Source organism: Desmodus rotundus, chromosome X, assembly GCF_022682495.2.
Source record: "Desmodus rotundus isolate HL8 chromosome X, HLdesRot8A.1, whole genome shotgun sequence".
Classification (NCBI taxonomy): Eukaryota; Metazoa; Chordata; class Mammalia; order Chiroptera; family Phyllostomidae; genus Desmodus; species Desmodus rotundus.
The window spans coordinates 77,693,550-77,712,175 of record NC_071400.1 but is presented as its reverse complement, the minus strand read 5'-3'; the positions used below and the strand labels follow the sequence as shown (position 1 = coordinate 77,712,175).

At 38.4% G+C, this 18,626-nt stretch overlaps 1 protein-coding gene across 1 annotated transcript in view; it reads left to right on the top strand.

Moving 5' to 3' along the window:
• The window catches only part of CFAP47 (cilia and flagella associated protein 47), a 316,288-nt gene that overhangs the window by 119,614 nt on the left and 178,048 nt on the right, over positions 1–18,626 (top strand). Inside the window, exons 32-33 of the mRNA XM_053916952.1 lie at positions 9,387–9,579; positions 11,527–11,529. Coding sequence (XP_053772927.1) covers positions 9,387–9,579; positions 11,527–11,529 — 196 coding nt within the window. The remainder of the gene's footprint in view (positions 1–9,386; positions 9,580–11,526; positions 11,530–18,626) is intronic.

Genomic DNA, 18,626 nt, shown 5'->3' with positions numbered 1-18,626 from the left:
CTGTTTTTTTTTTATTAGTTCCCAGAAGAATGTATGAGTGTGTTTGTGACTCTCAACCACATTTAGAATTGTGAAAAGACATTTTCTTTCCTTAACTCCAGTCTGCATCACCTATAATTTTGCCCAGTGATAAGTAGGAGCAACCCCCAAACAGAAAAGCAGCACATGCCTTATTATAGGGACCAACTAGTCCTAATCTTGGTTTGTGGGCGTTATTCACACACTTACTCATTTATGCATGCATTCATGTACATGCTTGGTCATTTAATCTGTCTTCCCTGACCTATTAAGTCCATGAATTAGAAACCAAGTATGACTTGTAGACTTCAGAGTGTCATCTACATAGTAGATGCTCAACAAATAATTTTTTGAATGGATTTATTCAACAACTATTATGTTTCAGGTACTATACTAGGCTCTGGAGGTGCAAGAGTAAACTTGATATAGTCTGTCTCCTAGAGAATTTTGTGGCCTGGAGTATATAAGAACTAAGTATATATAATTCCAAGGAAGTATAACACACGCTATGACAAGGGAAGCCCAAAGAACTGAGGATGAGTGCCCATAGAGAGGAACCTAAGTTTCCTGTGGCTCAGGGAAGGTTTCCAGGAAGATCCATTTAAACTGAGCCCTGAGAAATGATAGTTGTTTGCCAGGCGAGGCAGGGCATAGTTTAGAGAGAGAGAGAACACGATTTGTATGATGGAGGTGGTAGGTGAGTTTTATTGCAGGAAAGTTGTTGGGGGGCACAGCATTTTTCAAGACAAAGGGAATTAAATGTGAAAATGCTCAAGGTTACATGGAGCATGGTGCATTCCGAGGAATAAACAGTATGGCTGGGGGTAAGAGCAGTGGACTGTGATCCCAGTCAGAAACTGGTTGACTTCATAAGCCAAACCACGGAATCTGGACTTTAGGGACTTGAGCACATGGTCAGTACAGAGCTATGGAAGGGTTGTGAACAGAAGGTTGACATAGTCAGCTTTGCAGTTTAGAGAAATCACTATGGTACAGTGTGCAAACTTCGGGGATGTATTTTCAATGTCTGGTGCTAGGAATGTTGGTCATAGTGGGAAAGATGAGAAAAGGGCAGCTTTCATAAATATTAGAAGTAAACCTTGGTAGGACTTGGTGCATGGCTACATCTTGGGGATGAGAGAGACAGAGAGGACAGGGATGATAGTGGATTTCTTATTGGGTGATTGAGGAGAATTTCAGTCACTGAAACAGAAGACAAGACACAATAACAGTATTTTGTTGAGGGTGGAAGGTGGATTAGGGTAGTAAGAGGACATGATAAATTACTTTTGGCCCTGCTGTGTTACAGTGCCTGGTATTGTTACAGAGCAGGGGGGAGGTGGTTCCTTCATGATAAATTATTACAGAAAGGATTCCGCCTTTCTGTCTCTGGAGGTTCCTTCCCCCCATGCCCACCTGCTAGGTTCGAAATGCCCGCCGCCAGAGGAAAGACGTCTCTCAATGCCAGAGACTGGTGAAAAGGAAAGGAATTGTTTATTCAAAAGTTACACAAACTTAGAATAATGACCTAATGTCTTCAATAAGATACTAAAGTCCTCTAGAATACCCACAGATGCACAGTTCTTCCCTCTCCCTGTGCCCAGTCTGGGGTACCGTGTCTCAGGAAAGGAAGTAGAAGTCCGTGATTCAGGCTCCCCGCACCATCAGCTGGGTGGCTGCTGCCATCTCCAGTTAATCCAAAGCCATGTGGCACCTTCTCATGGCCCAGCAGCAAGAGTCCTTTCTCCCCTTTTTCTATGGCTGCAAAGTCTCTCCTGCTGCCTAAGCCGCGTGGCAAAAAGAAGCACCCCAAAACCACACGGTCCTCTCTACTCTCCTTCAGAACCGTGTGGTCCTTTTCCCCATTTCAGAACCGCGTGGTCCTCTTCCTTTCCCCTCACAACCTCGTGGTTCTCCGATTCACTCCAGAACCGTGTGGCCCCCTATTTTCTTCAGAGCCGCGTGGTCTACTCTTTTCTCCCCCAAAACCTGGTGGTCCTCCCCCTTCTATGGCTGCCGCGCCTAGGTTTAAATCCCAGCACCCATCTTCTTTTGCAGCCCCATTTCCGACTCCTCCTACAGTCAGCTACACCTGCCAGCATCCCCGTATTCTTCCAGCTTTACTGGGCTGCCATAGTAAGTCTGGGCAGGTGTGGCCCCATGGCATGGAGCCAATCATCTCCGCGCTCTCACGCAGGCCCTGTAACCAGGGGGAGTTGCTTCCCAGTCCCATCCTGGGTGGAATTTGGTCCCATGCCCCTGGCTCAAAGCATGGCCACAGCTACTTAACACATCCATGAAACCAGTTAAAGGTTATAGATATGTTAAATGACTGTGCCAGGGGTTAGCTGCAAAGCTCTTGCTACCCAAAACAGCTCTGAATGGCCCTGTTCCATGTGTCCCATCCCCCTTGGCTCAGGCCTGTGGGGGTGAGGACATCCTATATACATTTTTCTAATATTTCCTGGACACCCCGAGTCCTGGACCCCATCACAAATCCCTTCTTGGGGCCCTCCTCTTGGCTGCACCCTGCTTCAGTATGATTACTGGGCGGGGGGGGAGTATATCCTTTAGTAAGGAAATCGGCCTGGGTGGCAGCACACATTTGGGATTCTTGACGGATGCCATTATAAAGTCATAGGAATGGATAAGATTGCCCAGTTAGATCATCTGCATAGCTGTTCTTCATATATTGTGTCTAAAGCGTGGGCAGCTCCAGCTGCTCTATTAAATCACAAGTGAATTGGCAATTTCACTTGAAAAAGCAAGCAATGTTGTTGAGATGAGTTCACAAGTTAGAGATAAAGGATTGTGATTTTCACACAAATCTATGTTCTTATCATTGAATTCTTAGAGGTCATGTATGCACCGTGGGGCTGCCTTTGTCAGTTCTTCCTGCTAACAGTTTAGATAACAGGGTATAGTTTGTCTTAATTTTATGTCATTTGGGTGTTTTTCATTAGTAAATTGGCATGACTGTTGATCTTTCCTTGCATTATATTCCCAATTCACAAAAATGCTGACAAAAATGGCTAACAAGTAAGTCATCGAAGCATAAGAGAGGTGAAGAACAGTAACATACACTCAGACTCAGAGTGCTATTCTAAATGTAAATTGTATGTAGGGGTCTCGTGTGGATATAAAGGATGAGTCTGTATGTACTGAAAGAAATGAATATGATGTTTTTACAGAAGAATCTGGAAGAGAAAAAGGTGATCAGGAAAAATATTTGATTAATAATTTCAATGAACTGTGTATCATGAAGATTTTTTTGGAATAGTGGCACAATTCTGTCAAATATTTTGATATTTTTAAAGAAAGAGCAGTGATCTTTCTGGTTAATTAAACATACTTTTCCTGAACTAGTTCAGTTCTCTCTATAATAATATTGGAGTATTTGTTGCTAAAGGCAGGCGAGTCCCCAGTTCTGCCTGGGCATTATTCAGAATGGCATGCCTCAAATTAAAATGGTATAAGCAGTCATATTTCTGAGGAATATTTAAAAGTGATTCAATAAAATATGATTGGAGAGAAGTAGAATTGGTGAACTACTTTTATTAAATGGCTTTGTATTATGTCTCATAATGTCAGTGACATCAGTGTGGAAACACAATTATTCTCACAGGTGATAACAAATATTGCATGTTTTGGTTGGATATAACCGTGGATAAGGGAACATATGAATAATGCTTTGCATGTGTGTGATAAATATATGTGGGTGAAGTATATGATGTCATTTTATTCTCTATCGGTGAGAGCCCAGGCTTTAGGAGGTGTGATTCTTTGTCATTGAAAAGTTAATCTGTCATGTAGACTGGAGAAAACCTATTGGTGGTATATGCCAATACAGAATAAGCCACTGGCCACAGCAGGAAGGGCATTACAAGTGAGTACTTATTCGTAGCGAAATGTTGGTGACTAAACTATATGCTCCTGTTGTGAATTCAAAGTTAAAGGAACCAGAAAAAATGTAAACATTGTCAAAGTGAGGCTGCCAGGTTACATAATTTTATTGTGATCTCTGTGTATTCAGGATTCTGTTTTTCAATATTGAGGTGTGCTAGCTGTGAATGGAAGGTCACTTTCGCATGAAATTTTCCAATTGGAGTGAAATTAAAAATATTATCTTCATAGCAATGGTGTTTTTCTATATATATCTCTTCATTCTTTTAGGTGGCTACCTCAAATAGCGTCAAATGATGCTGTCCATGTTTTGGATACACTGGGCATATACCTATAGGATTTGAATATTATGATTTTTTAATGTACAAATCACTAAAGCATCAAAAGCTTGGCTTTTTCCCAAGATTTCTTGGAGAAAAATGTATCTAGTTGTTGAATGTTGAATGAATACGAGTGTGTAGTTTCTGCACAGCTGAGTTGATGATTGGATGCTAAAATGCAGCCTACATGTTGCTTGCTAAGAATAGAGATCCTCCTCTGAGCTCTGCCTCACCAAAGTTAAGGGGGCCTTTTCCTTTAAATAAGGGCACCGTCAGGACAACACTGTGTTGCAGAGGGTGCCACTTTCTAATCTGCACAAAGGCACTATGTAGGTTTTATTAAAGTCCTGGCATTGGAAGCTGAAGGAACATTTCCAAAGATGAATGCCGTCGAAGACTAGAATGCTGTTTCCAGAGTTGAGTTTATTACCCTCTGCTTTTGAGTGTGATATGCTCATCGACCAACTTAGCATTTGATTGGTATTGGAAAGTAGATTTTAATAAAAAATGTCGCTATAATTTCCAGCTTCATGGTGGGCCTGACAATCTGTAACAATCAAACGCTAAGCTGGTGAGCACCCATTGTGTTAACCTAGTCCAGGGGTGTCAAACTCATTTTCACTGGGGGGTTCACACCAGCCTCGTGGTTGTCTTCAAAGGGCCGAATGTAATTTAGGACTGTATGAATGTAACTGCTCCTTGACAGTTAAGCGAGAGCTTGGCGCTGCCGCCGGGTAGAAACAAGGTGCCGGGTGAATAAAACCTTAAGGTGGAGGGCTGGATTCGGCCCACGGAGCTTGTGTTTGCCACCTGTGACCTATAATATGAGTTAGGATTTTCTCAGTTAGTGCAAATAGTAAGAAAAGAAACTTACTGAATATATAAAGTGATAGAGAGCTCAGTGTGTTCATCATCTAGGTAGCCGTAGATACCTTGACAGAGATTGTAACTATCATTTATCTCAGTAATATGAAGCTATGGTTATTCTCATTACTACCACTAACATCACGTCCTAAATAATGTGTTGAATTACAAAAATTGATGGTCTGTGTGGTTTCTTAATGCACATTTCGCGGCTTATAGGGACTGAAATTGGGAGAAAAGAGCTATAGGGTGAAAAAAAATGGCATAGGTCAGAAACCCAATATTGAAGACACTGAATATTTAAATAGGCGAAGAAAGATATTCTTGCAAATGAGCTTCCAATAGGCGAAAAGGTAGCAATGACACTTTATGACATTGTGAACAAGGAAGAGAGAGCTTTTGAGGGAGGACATGTTTCACAGTATCAGATGAAATTGAGAGGTTGCTGACGATGGTCAAGATGAGTTGGGAAAAACCATCATGTGGGCCTTGGTTTGATGAGCTAAACGAATGAAGGAAAGCGGTGACAGTGAGGGCAGAAAACTCTCTCAACACTTGTAAGTGGTAGAAGGAACAGATAAAAGAATCCATGGGAATTCCACTTTGAGAGAGCCCTTAAAAACTGAGTGTACAACTGAGCGTGTTTTGATATTGCTGAAAAAGAACTGGTCAGGAGGGAGAAGGTAAAGATCCAAAAGCTACAAAAGACAACTGGTGCAGGACCGGTCCCATGAAGAAGAGAAGGCCTGGTATCTAGTACAAGAGAAGGGATAAGGGATCGCTCAGTCATTGCGGCTGCAGAGAAGGAAGAAGAGTGAGTGTAGATGCAAGTGTTTTTGGACACATGGTAGGACATTGCAATGTGCCCACTAAGATGTCATCCGTTTGCTCTTTGAAGTTGAGATAAGGGATCTCGGAAAAGCTAGCGTATAGGCTGAGAAGTAGGGAGGTTTGATAAAGAAGATTGAGAAGCCAGGAGCCAGGGATAATGGGAGTGAGAAGACAAGGGAAAGGGGGAATTCGGGGCCTGTGGACTTTATCTTTAGATTAGGAACAGGTACATCTCAGGTTTCCTGGAACGCCCAGCGGTGATCCCCATGGATGATGCATGAAATGCTTTAGGACTGTGATCAGGTTTTGTGTTATTGCTGTTGGCTTTTTAAATTTTTTAATTTTAAAAATTTTTTTCAATTACAGTTTATATTTAATATTATTTTGTATTAGTTTCAAGATACAAATAGTGTTTAGACTGTCACAGACTTTACAAAGTTTCCCCTTGCTATTTCCAGTACCTGTTGACCACCATACATAGTTATCACAATATTATTGACTGTATTTCCTATGCTGTGCCATCCTATAACTATTGTGTAAGTTCCCATCCGTTCTTCTCAATCTCTTCACTTTTTTTTTTTTTTTACATGGTCCTTCAACCCCCATCACCTCTGGCAGCCATCAGTCTGTTCTCTGTCTCTGTGATTCTGTTTCTGTTTTTTTGATCAATTATATTGGTCTTAGGTTCCACATATAAGTGAAATCATATGGTACTTTGTCTTTCTCCAACAGACTTATTTCACTTAGCATAATGTTCTCTAGGTCCATATGTGCTGTTGCAAATGGTAAGATTTCGTTCCTTTTTATGGCGGGAAAACATTTCAGTGTGTTTATTTACCACAGCTTTTTTATCCACTTGTCTATTGATGGGCATTCAGATTGACTGTGTCTTCTGCTACCACAAAACTCCCCTGTAACCTTAGCCTCTTCCTAGGGCTTTCCCTCCACCTCCTGTCTTAACCGAAGCTTGTATCTTCACCCCCAAATTAGTTGCCTTGTGGTCCTCTTTCGTAGGGGCTGTTGATGAACACGCTTGAATGTTTCTTTTCAATTTTGCTTTCTCTCTTCCTTTCTTTTTAGTCCCCCCACCCCATTTTTATAATTCTTATCCTGTGGAGTTAAATTATGTTCTCTTTATAACAACTTTGTGATCTTGGTAATATTTTGATATAGATGACTGCAATAACTTTTGTTATGGTGATAAACATTTATGGTATGTTTGAACAATGTGTATTACTTTTAGCCTTCCACTTAAATAATTTGATCAATAGAAATATAATTTTCTAAAAATTAAATCTTGTCTGACTTTTGCTGATTACTACTTAAATTACTTGTGCTTTTTATGCCAGTTGGAAAAATAGATTAAAATAACACATACGTTTAAAGCTCTGTCATTGAAAAACAAACATAATAGCAAAATTCCTGTGGAACTGGAAGTGAATATGACAGTGATTGGATAACACTCAGCACATATAATATTGTGATTTATAATAAGAAATACTTATTTGGTCTTTATTCCCATTTCTAGCACAGAACTTCTAAAACCCTTTGGAATTTCTAAGTGGTGAGCGTGGTCAAGGTGTTTTGTTTTGTTAATTAGATGGCTTTTGGAGACAGCCTAACTGCTGGGTTAATTCGCCAAAGAACCAACTACGTGATTAGAGGGTTAGAATTTTGTTTTACTCCCCCGGACCTGGAATGGGAAAGGGCCTGAAGTTTGAACCAATTGCTAATGGCCAATGATTTAATGAATCATGAGTATTTAATAAAGAAGGGACAGGGTTCCGAGAGCTTCCAGGTTGGTGAAGATGTGGAGATTTGACGAGAGTGGTGTGCCTGGAGAGGACATGGAAGCTCCATGCCCTTTCCTCATGCATGTCTTCCATCTGGCTGTTCCTGAGTTATATTGTTTTATAATAAACTAGTGACCTAGGAAGTAAAATGTTTCTCTAAGTTCTGTGAGCCTCTAGCAAATTAATAGAACCCATCCAGGGGCCATAGAAACCTCTGATTTATGGCTAGTTGGTCAAAAGTATAGGTTAACAACCTGGACTTGCAACTGGTGTCTTAATTCAGTTGCCAAGGAGGGGGTCGTTGGAAGCTGTAGTGGATAGTTGTGTGGGTTAGAAGCATAGGTAACAACCTAAGTTTTTCATTGGCATCTGAAGTAGCTTGTGGGGGGTATAGTCTTGTAGGACTGAACCCTTAATTTGTGGAATCTGATTTTATCTCTGGGTAGATAGTGTCAGAATTGAGTTGAATTGTTGGAGGCTGTGCTGGTGTTCGAGAATTGCTTGGCTGTGTGGGGATGGGGACTTCCCCCCAGCCCCACTCACACACTGGAAATTGGTGACCAGAATCCTAAGATAATAAGTTGCTTCGTGTAAATTACATAGTGTGGTACCTTATAGACTAGATACTATAGAAGCAAAAAGTTGGGAATTTAAAATGGGTATTAGACGTCCTCTTATCTATCATTTTATTCTTTTTATAAATTTTTAAAAAATTTTTATTGTTATTCAATTACAGTTGTATGCCTTTTCTCCCCATCCCTCCACCCCACCCCAGCTGAACCCACCTCCCTCCCCCACCTCCACCCTCCCCCTTGATTTGGTCCATGTGTCCTTTATAGTAGTTCCTGTAATCCCCTCTTCCCACTGTCCCCTCCCCACCCCCCCTGGCTATTGTTAGATTGTTCTTAACTTCAATATCTCTGGTTATATTTTGTTTGCTTTTTTCTTTTGTTGATTATGTTCCAGTTAAAGGTGAGATCATATGGTATTTGTCCCTCACCGCCTGGCTTATTTCACTTAGCATAATGCTCTCCAGTTCCATCCATGCTGTTGCAAAGGGTATAAGCTCCTTCTTTCCCTCTGCTGCGTAGAATTCCATTGTGTAAATATACCATAGTTTTTGGATCCACTCGTTTGCTGATGGGCACTTCGGTTGCTTCCAGTACTTGGCTATTGTAAATTGTGCTGCTATGAACATTGGGGTGCACAGGTTCTTTTGGATTGGTGTTTCAGGGTTTTTGCTCATGCATTGGAAGAATTAACATCATCAAAATGGCCATACTACCCAAAGCAATTTATAGATTCAATGCAATCCCTATTAGAGTACCCATGACATATTTCACAGATATAGAACAAACATTTCAGAAATTTATATGGAATCATAAATGACCCCCAATAGCTGCAGCAATTTTGAGAAAGAAGAACAAAGCAGGAGGGATCACAATACCTGATATCAAACTGTATTACAAGGCCACTGTCATCAAAACAGCCTGGTACTGGCATTTTATTCTTGAATGGATAATAATTAAGCAGAAAATACTGATGCCTTATATTATTTATCTACCTGACATTTTTTTTTACAATTTAGTCTTCAAACTTTTATTTTGCTATTGAGGTCTAGTAAAATGTTATTGTTCTCTCTTTTATTCCATTTTAGGTTCTGGTACTAACCCGGGTTGTACCACACAGTGGTAGAGACTTGCCCCCTATATATTTGTGTGATTCACCAAAAATCAATCCTTCTTTTGAATATAGCAACATGTATTCTGACTATGAAAATATTCTGCTCAGTTGGCTGAACACATACTATGAGAATACCCGAAATGTTATATGGCAAAACTCTCACAAAGGTAAGAATATATTTTTTTCTTTAGATAAATCATCAGAAGTTGTAGCATGACAAGTATAGAAAGAGCTGTGGTTTGGACTGAGAATTCATGGATTTTAGACTTGACTGCAACATTTATGCTCTGTTTTGCAAAAAAAAAAAAAAAAGTATTCCCTAATATCTTCAAGATCAGTTTTTTCCTTGTAAAATAGAAATAATAAAAGATGCTCCTCCAATGGATTTTGAAGAATGATAAAAATTATGTATCAGTGCTCCAGAAATGAAAGATAGCTTTAATATAATCAACGGCATTTTCAGCTCTGTAAATTAATTTGCGGCAACACTGCTCCAACCTTGTACGTACTTAGCTGAGATCAAGTGGAAAGTGACTAGACAACAGCTTACATGTTGTTGTGACAGTCACGTTGGAGATCACTAAGGGCAATAATGCTTCACAGGGAGGTCATATTAGGCCCATACAGGGTGGGGTAGAAGTAGGTCCACAGTTGTCAGTATGTGAGAAACACAGAGTTTATTATTGTATTATTATCTGTTAATTATTGTGTTATTTTCTGTAGGAACAACTGTCAACCTACTTTTCTCCCACCCTGTACACTGAGACTAGAGCGTGTTCATAGACAGACCCGCTTCAGTGTTCAGGCGGGCACTCTTTGGTTCTGCCCTTTAGGAGGAATAAGGCTGTATATGTTTCTACCCCAAGTGCATTAAACTCTTTGAAAATGATCCAGTTGGCTAGTGTAACAGTGTATTTTTTTTATTCACCATAAACATTGATTATCATGAGGAGGACAGTATTGATGCTGGTTGTTTCTTTGACTTCAATTGAGCTCCCCTCTTCCAGGTACATACAATCCTGCTATGTTCAGAATGGGTTGTGTTTTAACATATAATGACTAAGTTTATTTTTTATACTGAACCCTTGGACTTTATTCTAACCTTTAGAAGTAAAGGAAGATTAAAAGGATGATTTAAAATGAGAGTTTGAATTACAGTTGCTCTTAACTTAAAGCCATTAGTGAAGCAAACAGTGACATCAGACTTGAAGTAGATATATTGATATATTGGTATTAGAGAACAGTAAATATAGAATAGTTTATTACCTTCTTATTAAGGTGCCTGTAATATCAAGCTGTTTGACTTGAAACTGTAATTTGATAGGATTCATATCTTATAAAAATGTATTTGACCCATTAAACACTATAAACACAGAAGTGGAATTGCTGGATCATAAGGCACTTCCATTTTTAATTTTTTGAGGACCCTCCATACTGTTTTCCACAGTGGCTGCACCAGTCTGTGTTCCCACCAATAGCGCACTAGGGTTCCCCTTTCTCCACATCCTCACCAGCACTTGCTGTTTGTTGGTTTATTGACAGTCATTCTGACAGGCGTGAGGTGATACCTCATTGAGGTTTTTCATTTGCATCTGTCTGATGATTCGTGATGTTGAGTGTCCTTTCATATGTGTACCATCTCTGTGTCTTCTTTAGAGAAGTGTCTGTTCAGGTCCTCTGCCCATTTTTAAATTGAATTGGTTTTTTTTACTATGTTGAGTTGTATCAGTTCTTTATACGTTTCTCATATTATCCTGTTACTGGATATGTCATCTGCGAATATCTTCTCTCATTCAGTAGGCTGTTTTGTTTTTTTTTTTTCTTTTTACTGATGGTTTTCTTTGCTGTGCTTTACATAGCAAAGAAAACTTGTTAGCTTTACATAGTTCCATTTCTTTGTTTTTTTCCCTAGCCCAAGGAGACATATTGGAGAAGATACTGCTAAGACTGATGCCAAAGAATTTACTATGTCTTCATCTAGTTTTATGGTTTCAGTTGTTATACTTGTCTTTAATTCATGTTTAGTTTATCCTTGTCTACAGTATAACAAAGTAGTCCAGTGTGATTTTTTTAAATGTATCTGTCCAGCTTTCCCAGCACCACTTTTTGTAAAGACTGTCATTTCTCCGCTTTTTGTTTTTGCCTACTTTCTCATATATTAATTGACCACATAAAAAAAGGATTATTTCTGGACTCTCTGTTCTGTACCATTGATTTATCTGTCTGTTTTTGTGCCAGTACTGTACTGTTTTGATTATTGTAGCCTTGTAGTATAGTTTGAATTCAGGCAGCACGATATCTCCACCTTTGTTGTTTCTTCTCAAGATTGCTTTGTCTTTTTGCAGTCTTTTGAGGTTCCATATAAATTTTAGGATTCTTTTTCAGTTCTGAGAAGAACACCAGTGGCATTTTGATAGAGAATACATGAAATTATATATAGCTTTGAGTGGTATGGACATTTTTAACAATATCAGTCCTTCTAACCCATGAGCGTGGTGTATCCTTTGATTTATTTGTATTATTTTCATTTTCTTTCTTCAGTGTCTTATAATTTTCAGACTACAGATCTTTCATCTTTTTAGTTAAATTGATTCCTAGGTATTTTATTCTTTTTGATGCAATTATAAATGGGATTGTTTTCTTAATTTCTTTTTCCAATCATTCATTATTAGTGCATAGAAATGCAACAGATTTTTGTATAATTTTGTATCCTGACACTACTGAATTCATTTATTAGTTCTAGTAGTTGTTTGGTAGTCTTTAGGATTTTCTATATGTATAGTATTATGAGATATGCAAATAGTGACAGTTTTACTTCTTGCTTTCTGATTTGGACGCCTCGTGTTTCTTTTCTTCTCTAATTATTGTGGCTAGGATTTTCAATGCTTTGTTGAATGAAAGTGGTGAAAGTGGACCTCCTTGTCTTGTTCCTGATTTTAGAGGAAAAGCGTTCAGATTTCCACCATTGAATATGATATTAGGCCTTTGCTGTTTTTTAAACTGCTGAGACCCATGACTTTGCAAAACCTTTGTACTTTCTATTCTTTCTGCTTTGAGCATTATTTTCTTCGATATCTTTATGATTTCCTTCCCTACTTCACTCAAGTCCTGCTTAAATATCACCTTATTTGAGAAGCTTTCCCAGTAAGCACTCTAAAATAGCGTATCCCTCAGTCCTTCTCTTTCTTGCTCAACTTTCACAGTAGTGCTTTCCCCGAGTAATATGTATAGTCTTTCTCCTCCAGTAGAACGTGAGCTTCTTAACAGGAACAATCTTGTCTGTTTTGTTTTTTACTACTGTGTTCCCAGAGCCTAGCACAGTGCCTGGGAAATAATAGATACCAAATATTGTTTGAGTAAATAAATGAATGAATAAATGAGTGAGTAAAGAGACATGTTCAGGTTTTAAACATTTTTCTACACTATTGCAAATAATTGAACATATTTTAGCTTACTAATTTGTACCTTCTGGTACAAATGTGGTGGTCAGGTTGAATGCCTGAAGTGGAAGGAGGCACTTTTCATCTTCAGCATGTACCTGAGTACAGGTTTTCATTGGTTACTAACTGGAAGTACGTGAGTAGAAGCTCTGTGAAATTTTCACTTAGGTTAACTTGGTCTGAGAAAAAGTCAAAATTAGTGCCCCAGACTTTAACGTCTCAACATCGACATTTACTGCACTTACCCCACTTCATTGGAAAGGCCTGGCAATGCTTACAACTTGTTGCAGTGATGTTGTGGCGAATAGATGGATAGGATTGTACCCCAAACCTTTTAATTGAGAAACTCACAGGGTGAGGCCCAGCAATCTGTATTTTATTTGATTCTGCTGCATACTAATATATGAGACAGACAATAGTATCACAAAAGGGGTTTCATTAATGCTTTTAAATTGTTTACAGAATGGTATTTGTTCCCCAGTTATGTTTCCAAAAAATTTCTCCTTTAAAAAATAATTCCTATGAGATAATAATGGCTGAGAATTTTCTCCAGTTAATGTCAGACATGAAACCACAAATCTGGGAAAGTCTGAGAATGCCAAGCAGGAAAAACGTCAAAAAACCCTTATACCTAGGCATATTATATTCAAACTGCAGAAAATCTAAGATAAAAAAAATCTTAAAGGAAGCCAAAAAAACACCCACCTTACCTATAGAGGAGCAAAGATAAGAATTACATCTAACTTCTCAGCAAACATACAATCAGGAAGAGAGTGGAGTGAAATGCTTAAAGTGTTGAGAGAAATAAAAATACCTTGCATTCTGTACCCTGTGATGTTACCTTTCAATAATGGAGAAGATGATATCACAGAGAATAGACAGAGGGCCTCACTTACACACCTTCTAGATAAGCTGATCAGTTGGCAGATTTCAACGTCATCCCTATGTACAGCCTGTCTTGGTCACCCTGATGGGGCAACAAATAAATAATTTTTTGTTGGTGATGGATTTCCCAGAAACTCTGGACAGTTTAGCAGTGGAGTCAGCAGGACAGGTTGCTTCCATATCACCTATCTGCTGAGGTCTTTTTATCAGCACCTCCACCCCCGTTAGGACAGGTCTGGCACATTTCCTATCTTTAGAATTTCTTTGCAATGATGGAGCTAAGAAGGATGTGACAAGTGAGGGGGGGCCTTGCTCTTGATAGAGGGAAAGCATGGAGAGTATCACATAGTAGAGCTCGAATCAGTTGGCTCAGAGGTGCAGCCATGCAGGACTTTGAATATTAAGACAGTGATTTAGAACTTTATTCTGTTGCCCTCGGAGAGTCTTAGGAGATGGCTGAGCTGGTGACTGCTATGATAAAATGGGCATTTGGTCTGTCAGCAGCAAGTCAATGGGTTGAAATACAGTGAGATCATATGCTTTAGGTCAGCACACCTGAGTTTAGCCCTCAGAGCAGATGGACATATTGATATTTTAACACTGGACTCTCTATGAATTCACCCAAGGCTATGTGGTGCCAGGCAGTCAAAGTTTGATTCACATTTCCTAACTATAGGTGGTTGCTGGGAGCCACAGTTAAAAAAAAAAAAAAAAAGATACTCATCCTTGTTTAAAAAAACACAACAGGGAGATTTATTCTAAATGTTGTGAAAGTCAAAAAGCAATTAATTCTCTTCTGATAAGTGGACAACTATCTGATGTAAATAGGGGACCTTTTTAGTGCTTGCCAGGAGGTACAGTTGCTCTTATACACACTCCTCCATCTGTTCCCCGGAGCTCTCTACTGTATGTGCTTCATTTATCATTAACACTGTAGTTAACTTTTTCTCCCTGATGAACAATTTTTTTTCACACCTTAGTGACAGTATCTTCTTCCACCGATCGTGCCTATGATAAAGTACCACTTATATGTCATTTCTTTGCTCCAAATGCTACCTTTCATTGCTATTGGAAATTTTATCATCTTGTAATCACCTGGTAATTTTGAGAGTGGCAACAGAACATTTTGTAATGTAAATTTAATTTCTGACAAAGCTAAGTACTTTCATTTGACTGCACTTCTAACAAAATTCTGAAATTGGAGCAATTTGAACTGTCTGTTCAAAGGAGCTCTGTTCTGCAAATAATGTCATTTTAACTTATGCTTATTTCAACATTTTGTCATGAAGTAACATTGTGGTTCTTCTGAATGAAAAATAATGGTTTTATTCTCTTTTCTTTAATAAAGTGAGTTATAAGTATGCTTGGCAAAATTCATACTTTATTTTATGTACCATTTAAAGATGCCCCTAATTTCATTTATTACATAAGAGTTTGTTCAAGTAACAATATTCAATATATGTTTGGGAGATTGTATTGGCCTTTTAATTTGTTATCTACTCTTAAAGTTAATGTGGTATTGAGGTCTTACATTTGTATGTATTGCTTGTTTCAAACATGTCTAATTTTCAACTTTATTAAACCAAAAAATAGTCATTATTTACAAAGCCCATTATATTTTTTCCAGAAGTTCCAAATTTGCCCTTTAATTTCAGCATTAAATATTTTTCATCAGTGTTACAAAATGGAAATGCACACAGACGATAGAAATGGTATAATCTGACATTTTAATGTGACATCAATGTTTTATTTTGGGAAAGTGACTGTCAGTCAATATGTAGAAGTCATGATTACTATGAAGCTCAACACGAAATTGTAAGAAATGCCAAGCAGTCAAACAAATGTAAACCGTTTCCAATGGATTAGCGATGTGGTTTAATAAATCAGGGTGAACCAAGGCAGTAGCCAGGTGTGCTGGGAAATGGAGGATGTAAACCGCTCCCCACATACACACAGCCAGACCACATTGTTTTCTCTTTCATATTTATACCACTAAGTGTCAATGCCTTCCAGCCACAGACCACTAGACCACATCTGTCGTTGACCAAATTCTTTTTAGTGCTCGTTGCAAAGAGGGAGACCACACATTATAGAGAATCCTGGGCTGTCTCACAGTAAAGGATATTATGAAAGATGTTATGAGACAGTACAGGCACTTGGGCCTGAGAATGGAAAAATACCGGATGGCCAGGAAGCCAAATTAAGACCAGGTGACTAGAAGGATAAACTGACTGCAAGAATGTCACCACCCTTTCACCCTGCTCAAAAAAAAAAAATTTTCAGAATTTTATTTCCCTTCTACCCACTCGCTTTTCCTAACGTGACGTGGAAATTCCCACAAGCCTTTTTAAAAACTCTGTCTTTTTATGCAAACTCACCTTGTCCCCAGCTTATAAAACCAGCCAAGTAGAACCAGCCAGTTCAGAGGACCTTCCTTCCTTGTCCTCAGGCATAAACTTAATAAAATCTATCTGGAAATTTCTCTGGGGTTCTCTCTCCATTTTGATCATGGGGAACTCAAGAATCCCAATGCCAGTAACAGTTACAGGACTTGTGCATTGACTAGGTAAATTTGGGGAAGGTTCAAGGACAGGGATTCACCTTGATTGCATGGTGTTAGGGACACTGGTGATGCTAGGGTTGAGTAATTTAATAAATCTTCTCTAGAGGAAAGAGGATTATAGTAAAGCTAATTTTTTAATTGGTAAAGAAGCAGTAGTTGCTCATTAGTCTGGAGAGGGGGATGCTCGGTGTTTTGTGGTTTACACAGTAAGCTTGTGTTTGTCTGTGCTTAGTCAATAGTCTGAAATGCTTTTGTTTTGCCTCACTTCATTACAGTGGCAAAGTGACCTTGTGCGATATTGATGTTTTATGAGACTGTTTATGTCCAAAAAGAGAATAACATGACCTAGCTGTAATGAGCCCCTACCAGTACCGAAGCTCAGCTGATAATACCAGGCAAGCTTGCAGATGTCAGGGGCTGGTTTTCTCTTTTTCACTTGCTAAAGAGAAAACTACAGGCCCCAAATGGCATCACTCCCACTAAAAAGCCCATGATACCAAACCTAGATTTAATGCCTGATCTCCTTACAATTTTAACCTCTCCCAGAAACATAATCTTCATTAACCAGTCTGGAATTTCTGTCAACACCAGTGAGGTAATTTGTCAAATGGGCATTCTCCATCCTGTAGAGAGAAGGGGCTTATCTGCATGATAAAAACCGTTCTGGTTCTCTTACCCCCCCTGAAAAGACCTCCTCATCCCAAAATAATCCTTCATTTTCCTTGTCCCAGCCTTCTTCCACGTTATACAACCCCTCTGAGCATGCTTCTAGTTGTTAGGTGGGATACTGCCTAATTCGTGAATCACTTAATAAAGCAAAGTAGATCTTCAAATTTACTCAGTTGAATTTTTTTAACACACCAGAATTACCAAATAGAATGTATTAAGAATTACGCTTAAAACTTCATCTGAAATGAAGCATTAGGGTCTTTAGCTTTTTTTTTTTTTATTATACTTCTTTTTCTATTTAAACTTTAGTTCAACTTTTTAAATTTTTATTTTTAAAAAATGTTATTGTATTTTTCCCATTACCATCTAGTCCCTTTAAACCCCTTCCCCTCAGGAATCACCACCCTGTTGTCCATGCCCATGAGTCCTTCTTCCTTTTTGCTCCAGCCCTCCATCGCCTAACCTCCCCACCCACTAGCTGTCATCTGCTCTCCGTCTATGAGTCTGTCTCTGTTTTGCGTGCTAGTTCAATTTGTTCATTAAATTCCACATATGAGTGGAACCATACAAGTATTTGTCTTTCTCTAACTGGCTTATTTCACTTAGCATAATGTGTCTCCAGTCCATCCATGCTGTTGCAAAGGGTAAAATTTTCTTTTTCAGAGCATAGTAGAATTCCACTGTGTAAATGTCCCATAGTTATTTTATCCACTTATCTATTGGTGGACACTTGGGCTGCTTCCAAATCTTGGCAATTTACATAAGCAATGCAATGAACATAACGTTGCTTATGTTCTTTCGAATTAGCATTTTGGGTTCCTTCGGATATATTTTCAGAAATGGGATCGTTGGGTCAAAAGGCAGACCCATTTTTAATTTTTTGAGGTATTTCCATACTGCTTTCCACAGTGGCTGCACCAGTCTGCACCAGGAACAACCTTTTTATTATACTTTAATATGTAGTAATACAGGATCCTCTTATCTCTGTGTACCATCATGTTTTTCTAAAATTAGATGCTTTATTCACTTGCTAGGTTTCCAGAGTTGCATTATAATATAAAATTTTAAAAAATAATATAGAGAAAAAGTTAAAGACAGTATATTACAAAGCAAAATATTAAATAATTAGTATTATTTACTATTAAACTATTTTAAAGAGTCATAATATTTCCAAGTGCATCGAACATAACAGGGAACTCAGAACAATGAAAGTATATAATAGAATTTAGTATGATGAATGTGACATTTCAATATTCATAATAAATATTAGTTTACTCAGTAAATAATGCTAGGTCAATTAACTTTTAAATTAAGGTAATGTTAACTTTGTACTCTATACCATATACCAAAAGTGAATTCTAAATGTATGAAAAAGTATTAAGTATAAAAACAAATACTGTAAAATAACCTGAATAAAGAATAAGATAATCTTTATCTGAGTTTGGTATGATAATTGATGTTTTAAAATTCTAACAAGAACAGAATCTACTAAAGAAATCATTTTTTAAACAAATATCCCTTAATTGCCAATTTATATGCCTGGCACTGTTTTAGGGACTAGAGATGCAGCAGAGAACAAAAGAGCCTAAATCCTTTCTCTTATATCAGTCACATTCTAATAGAAAGAAGGAAGTTAGTTGCCTGGGCCTTAGAAATG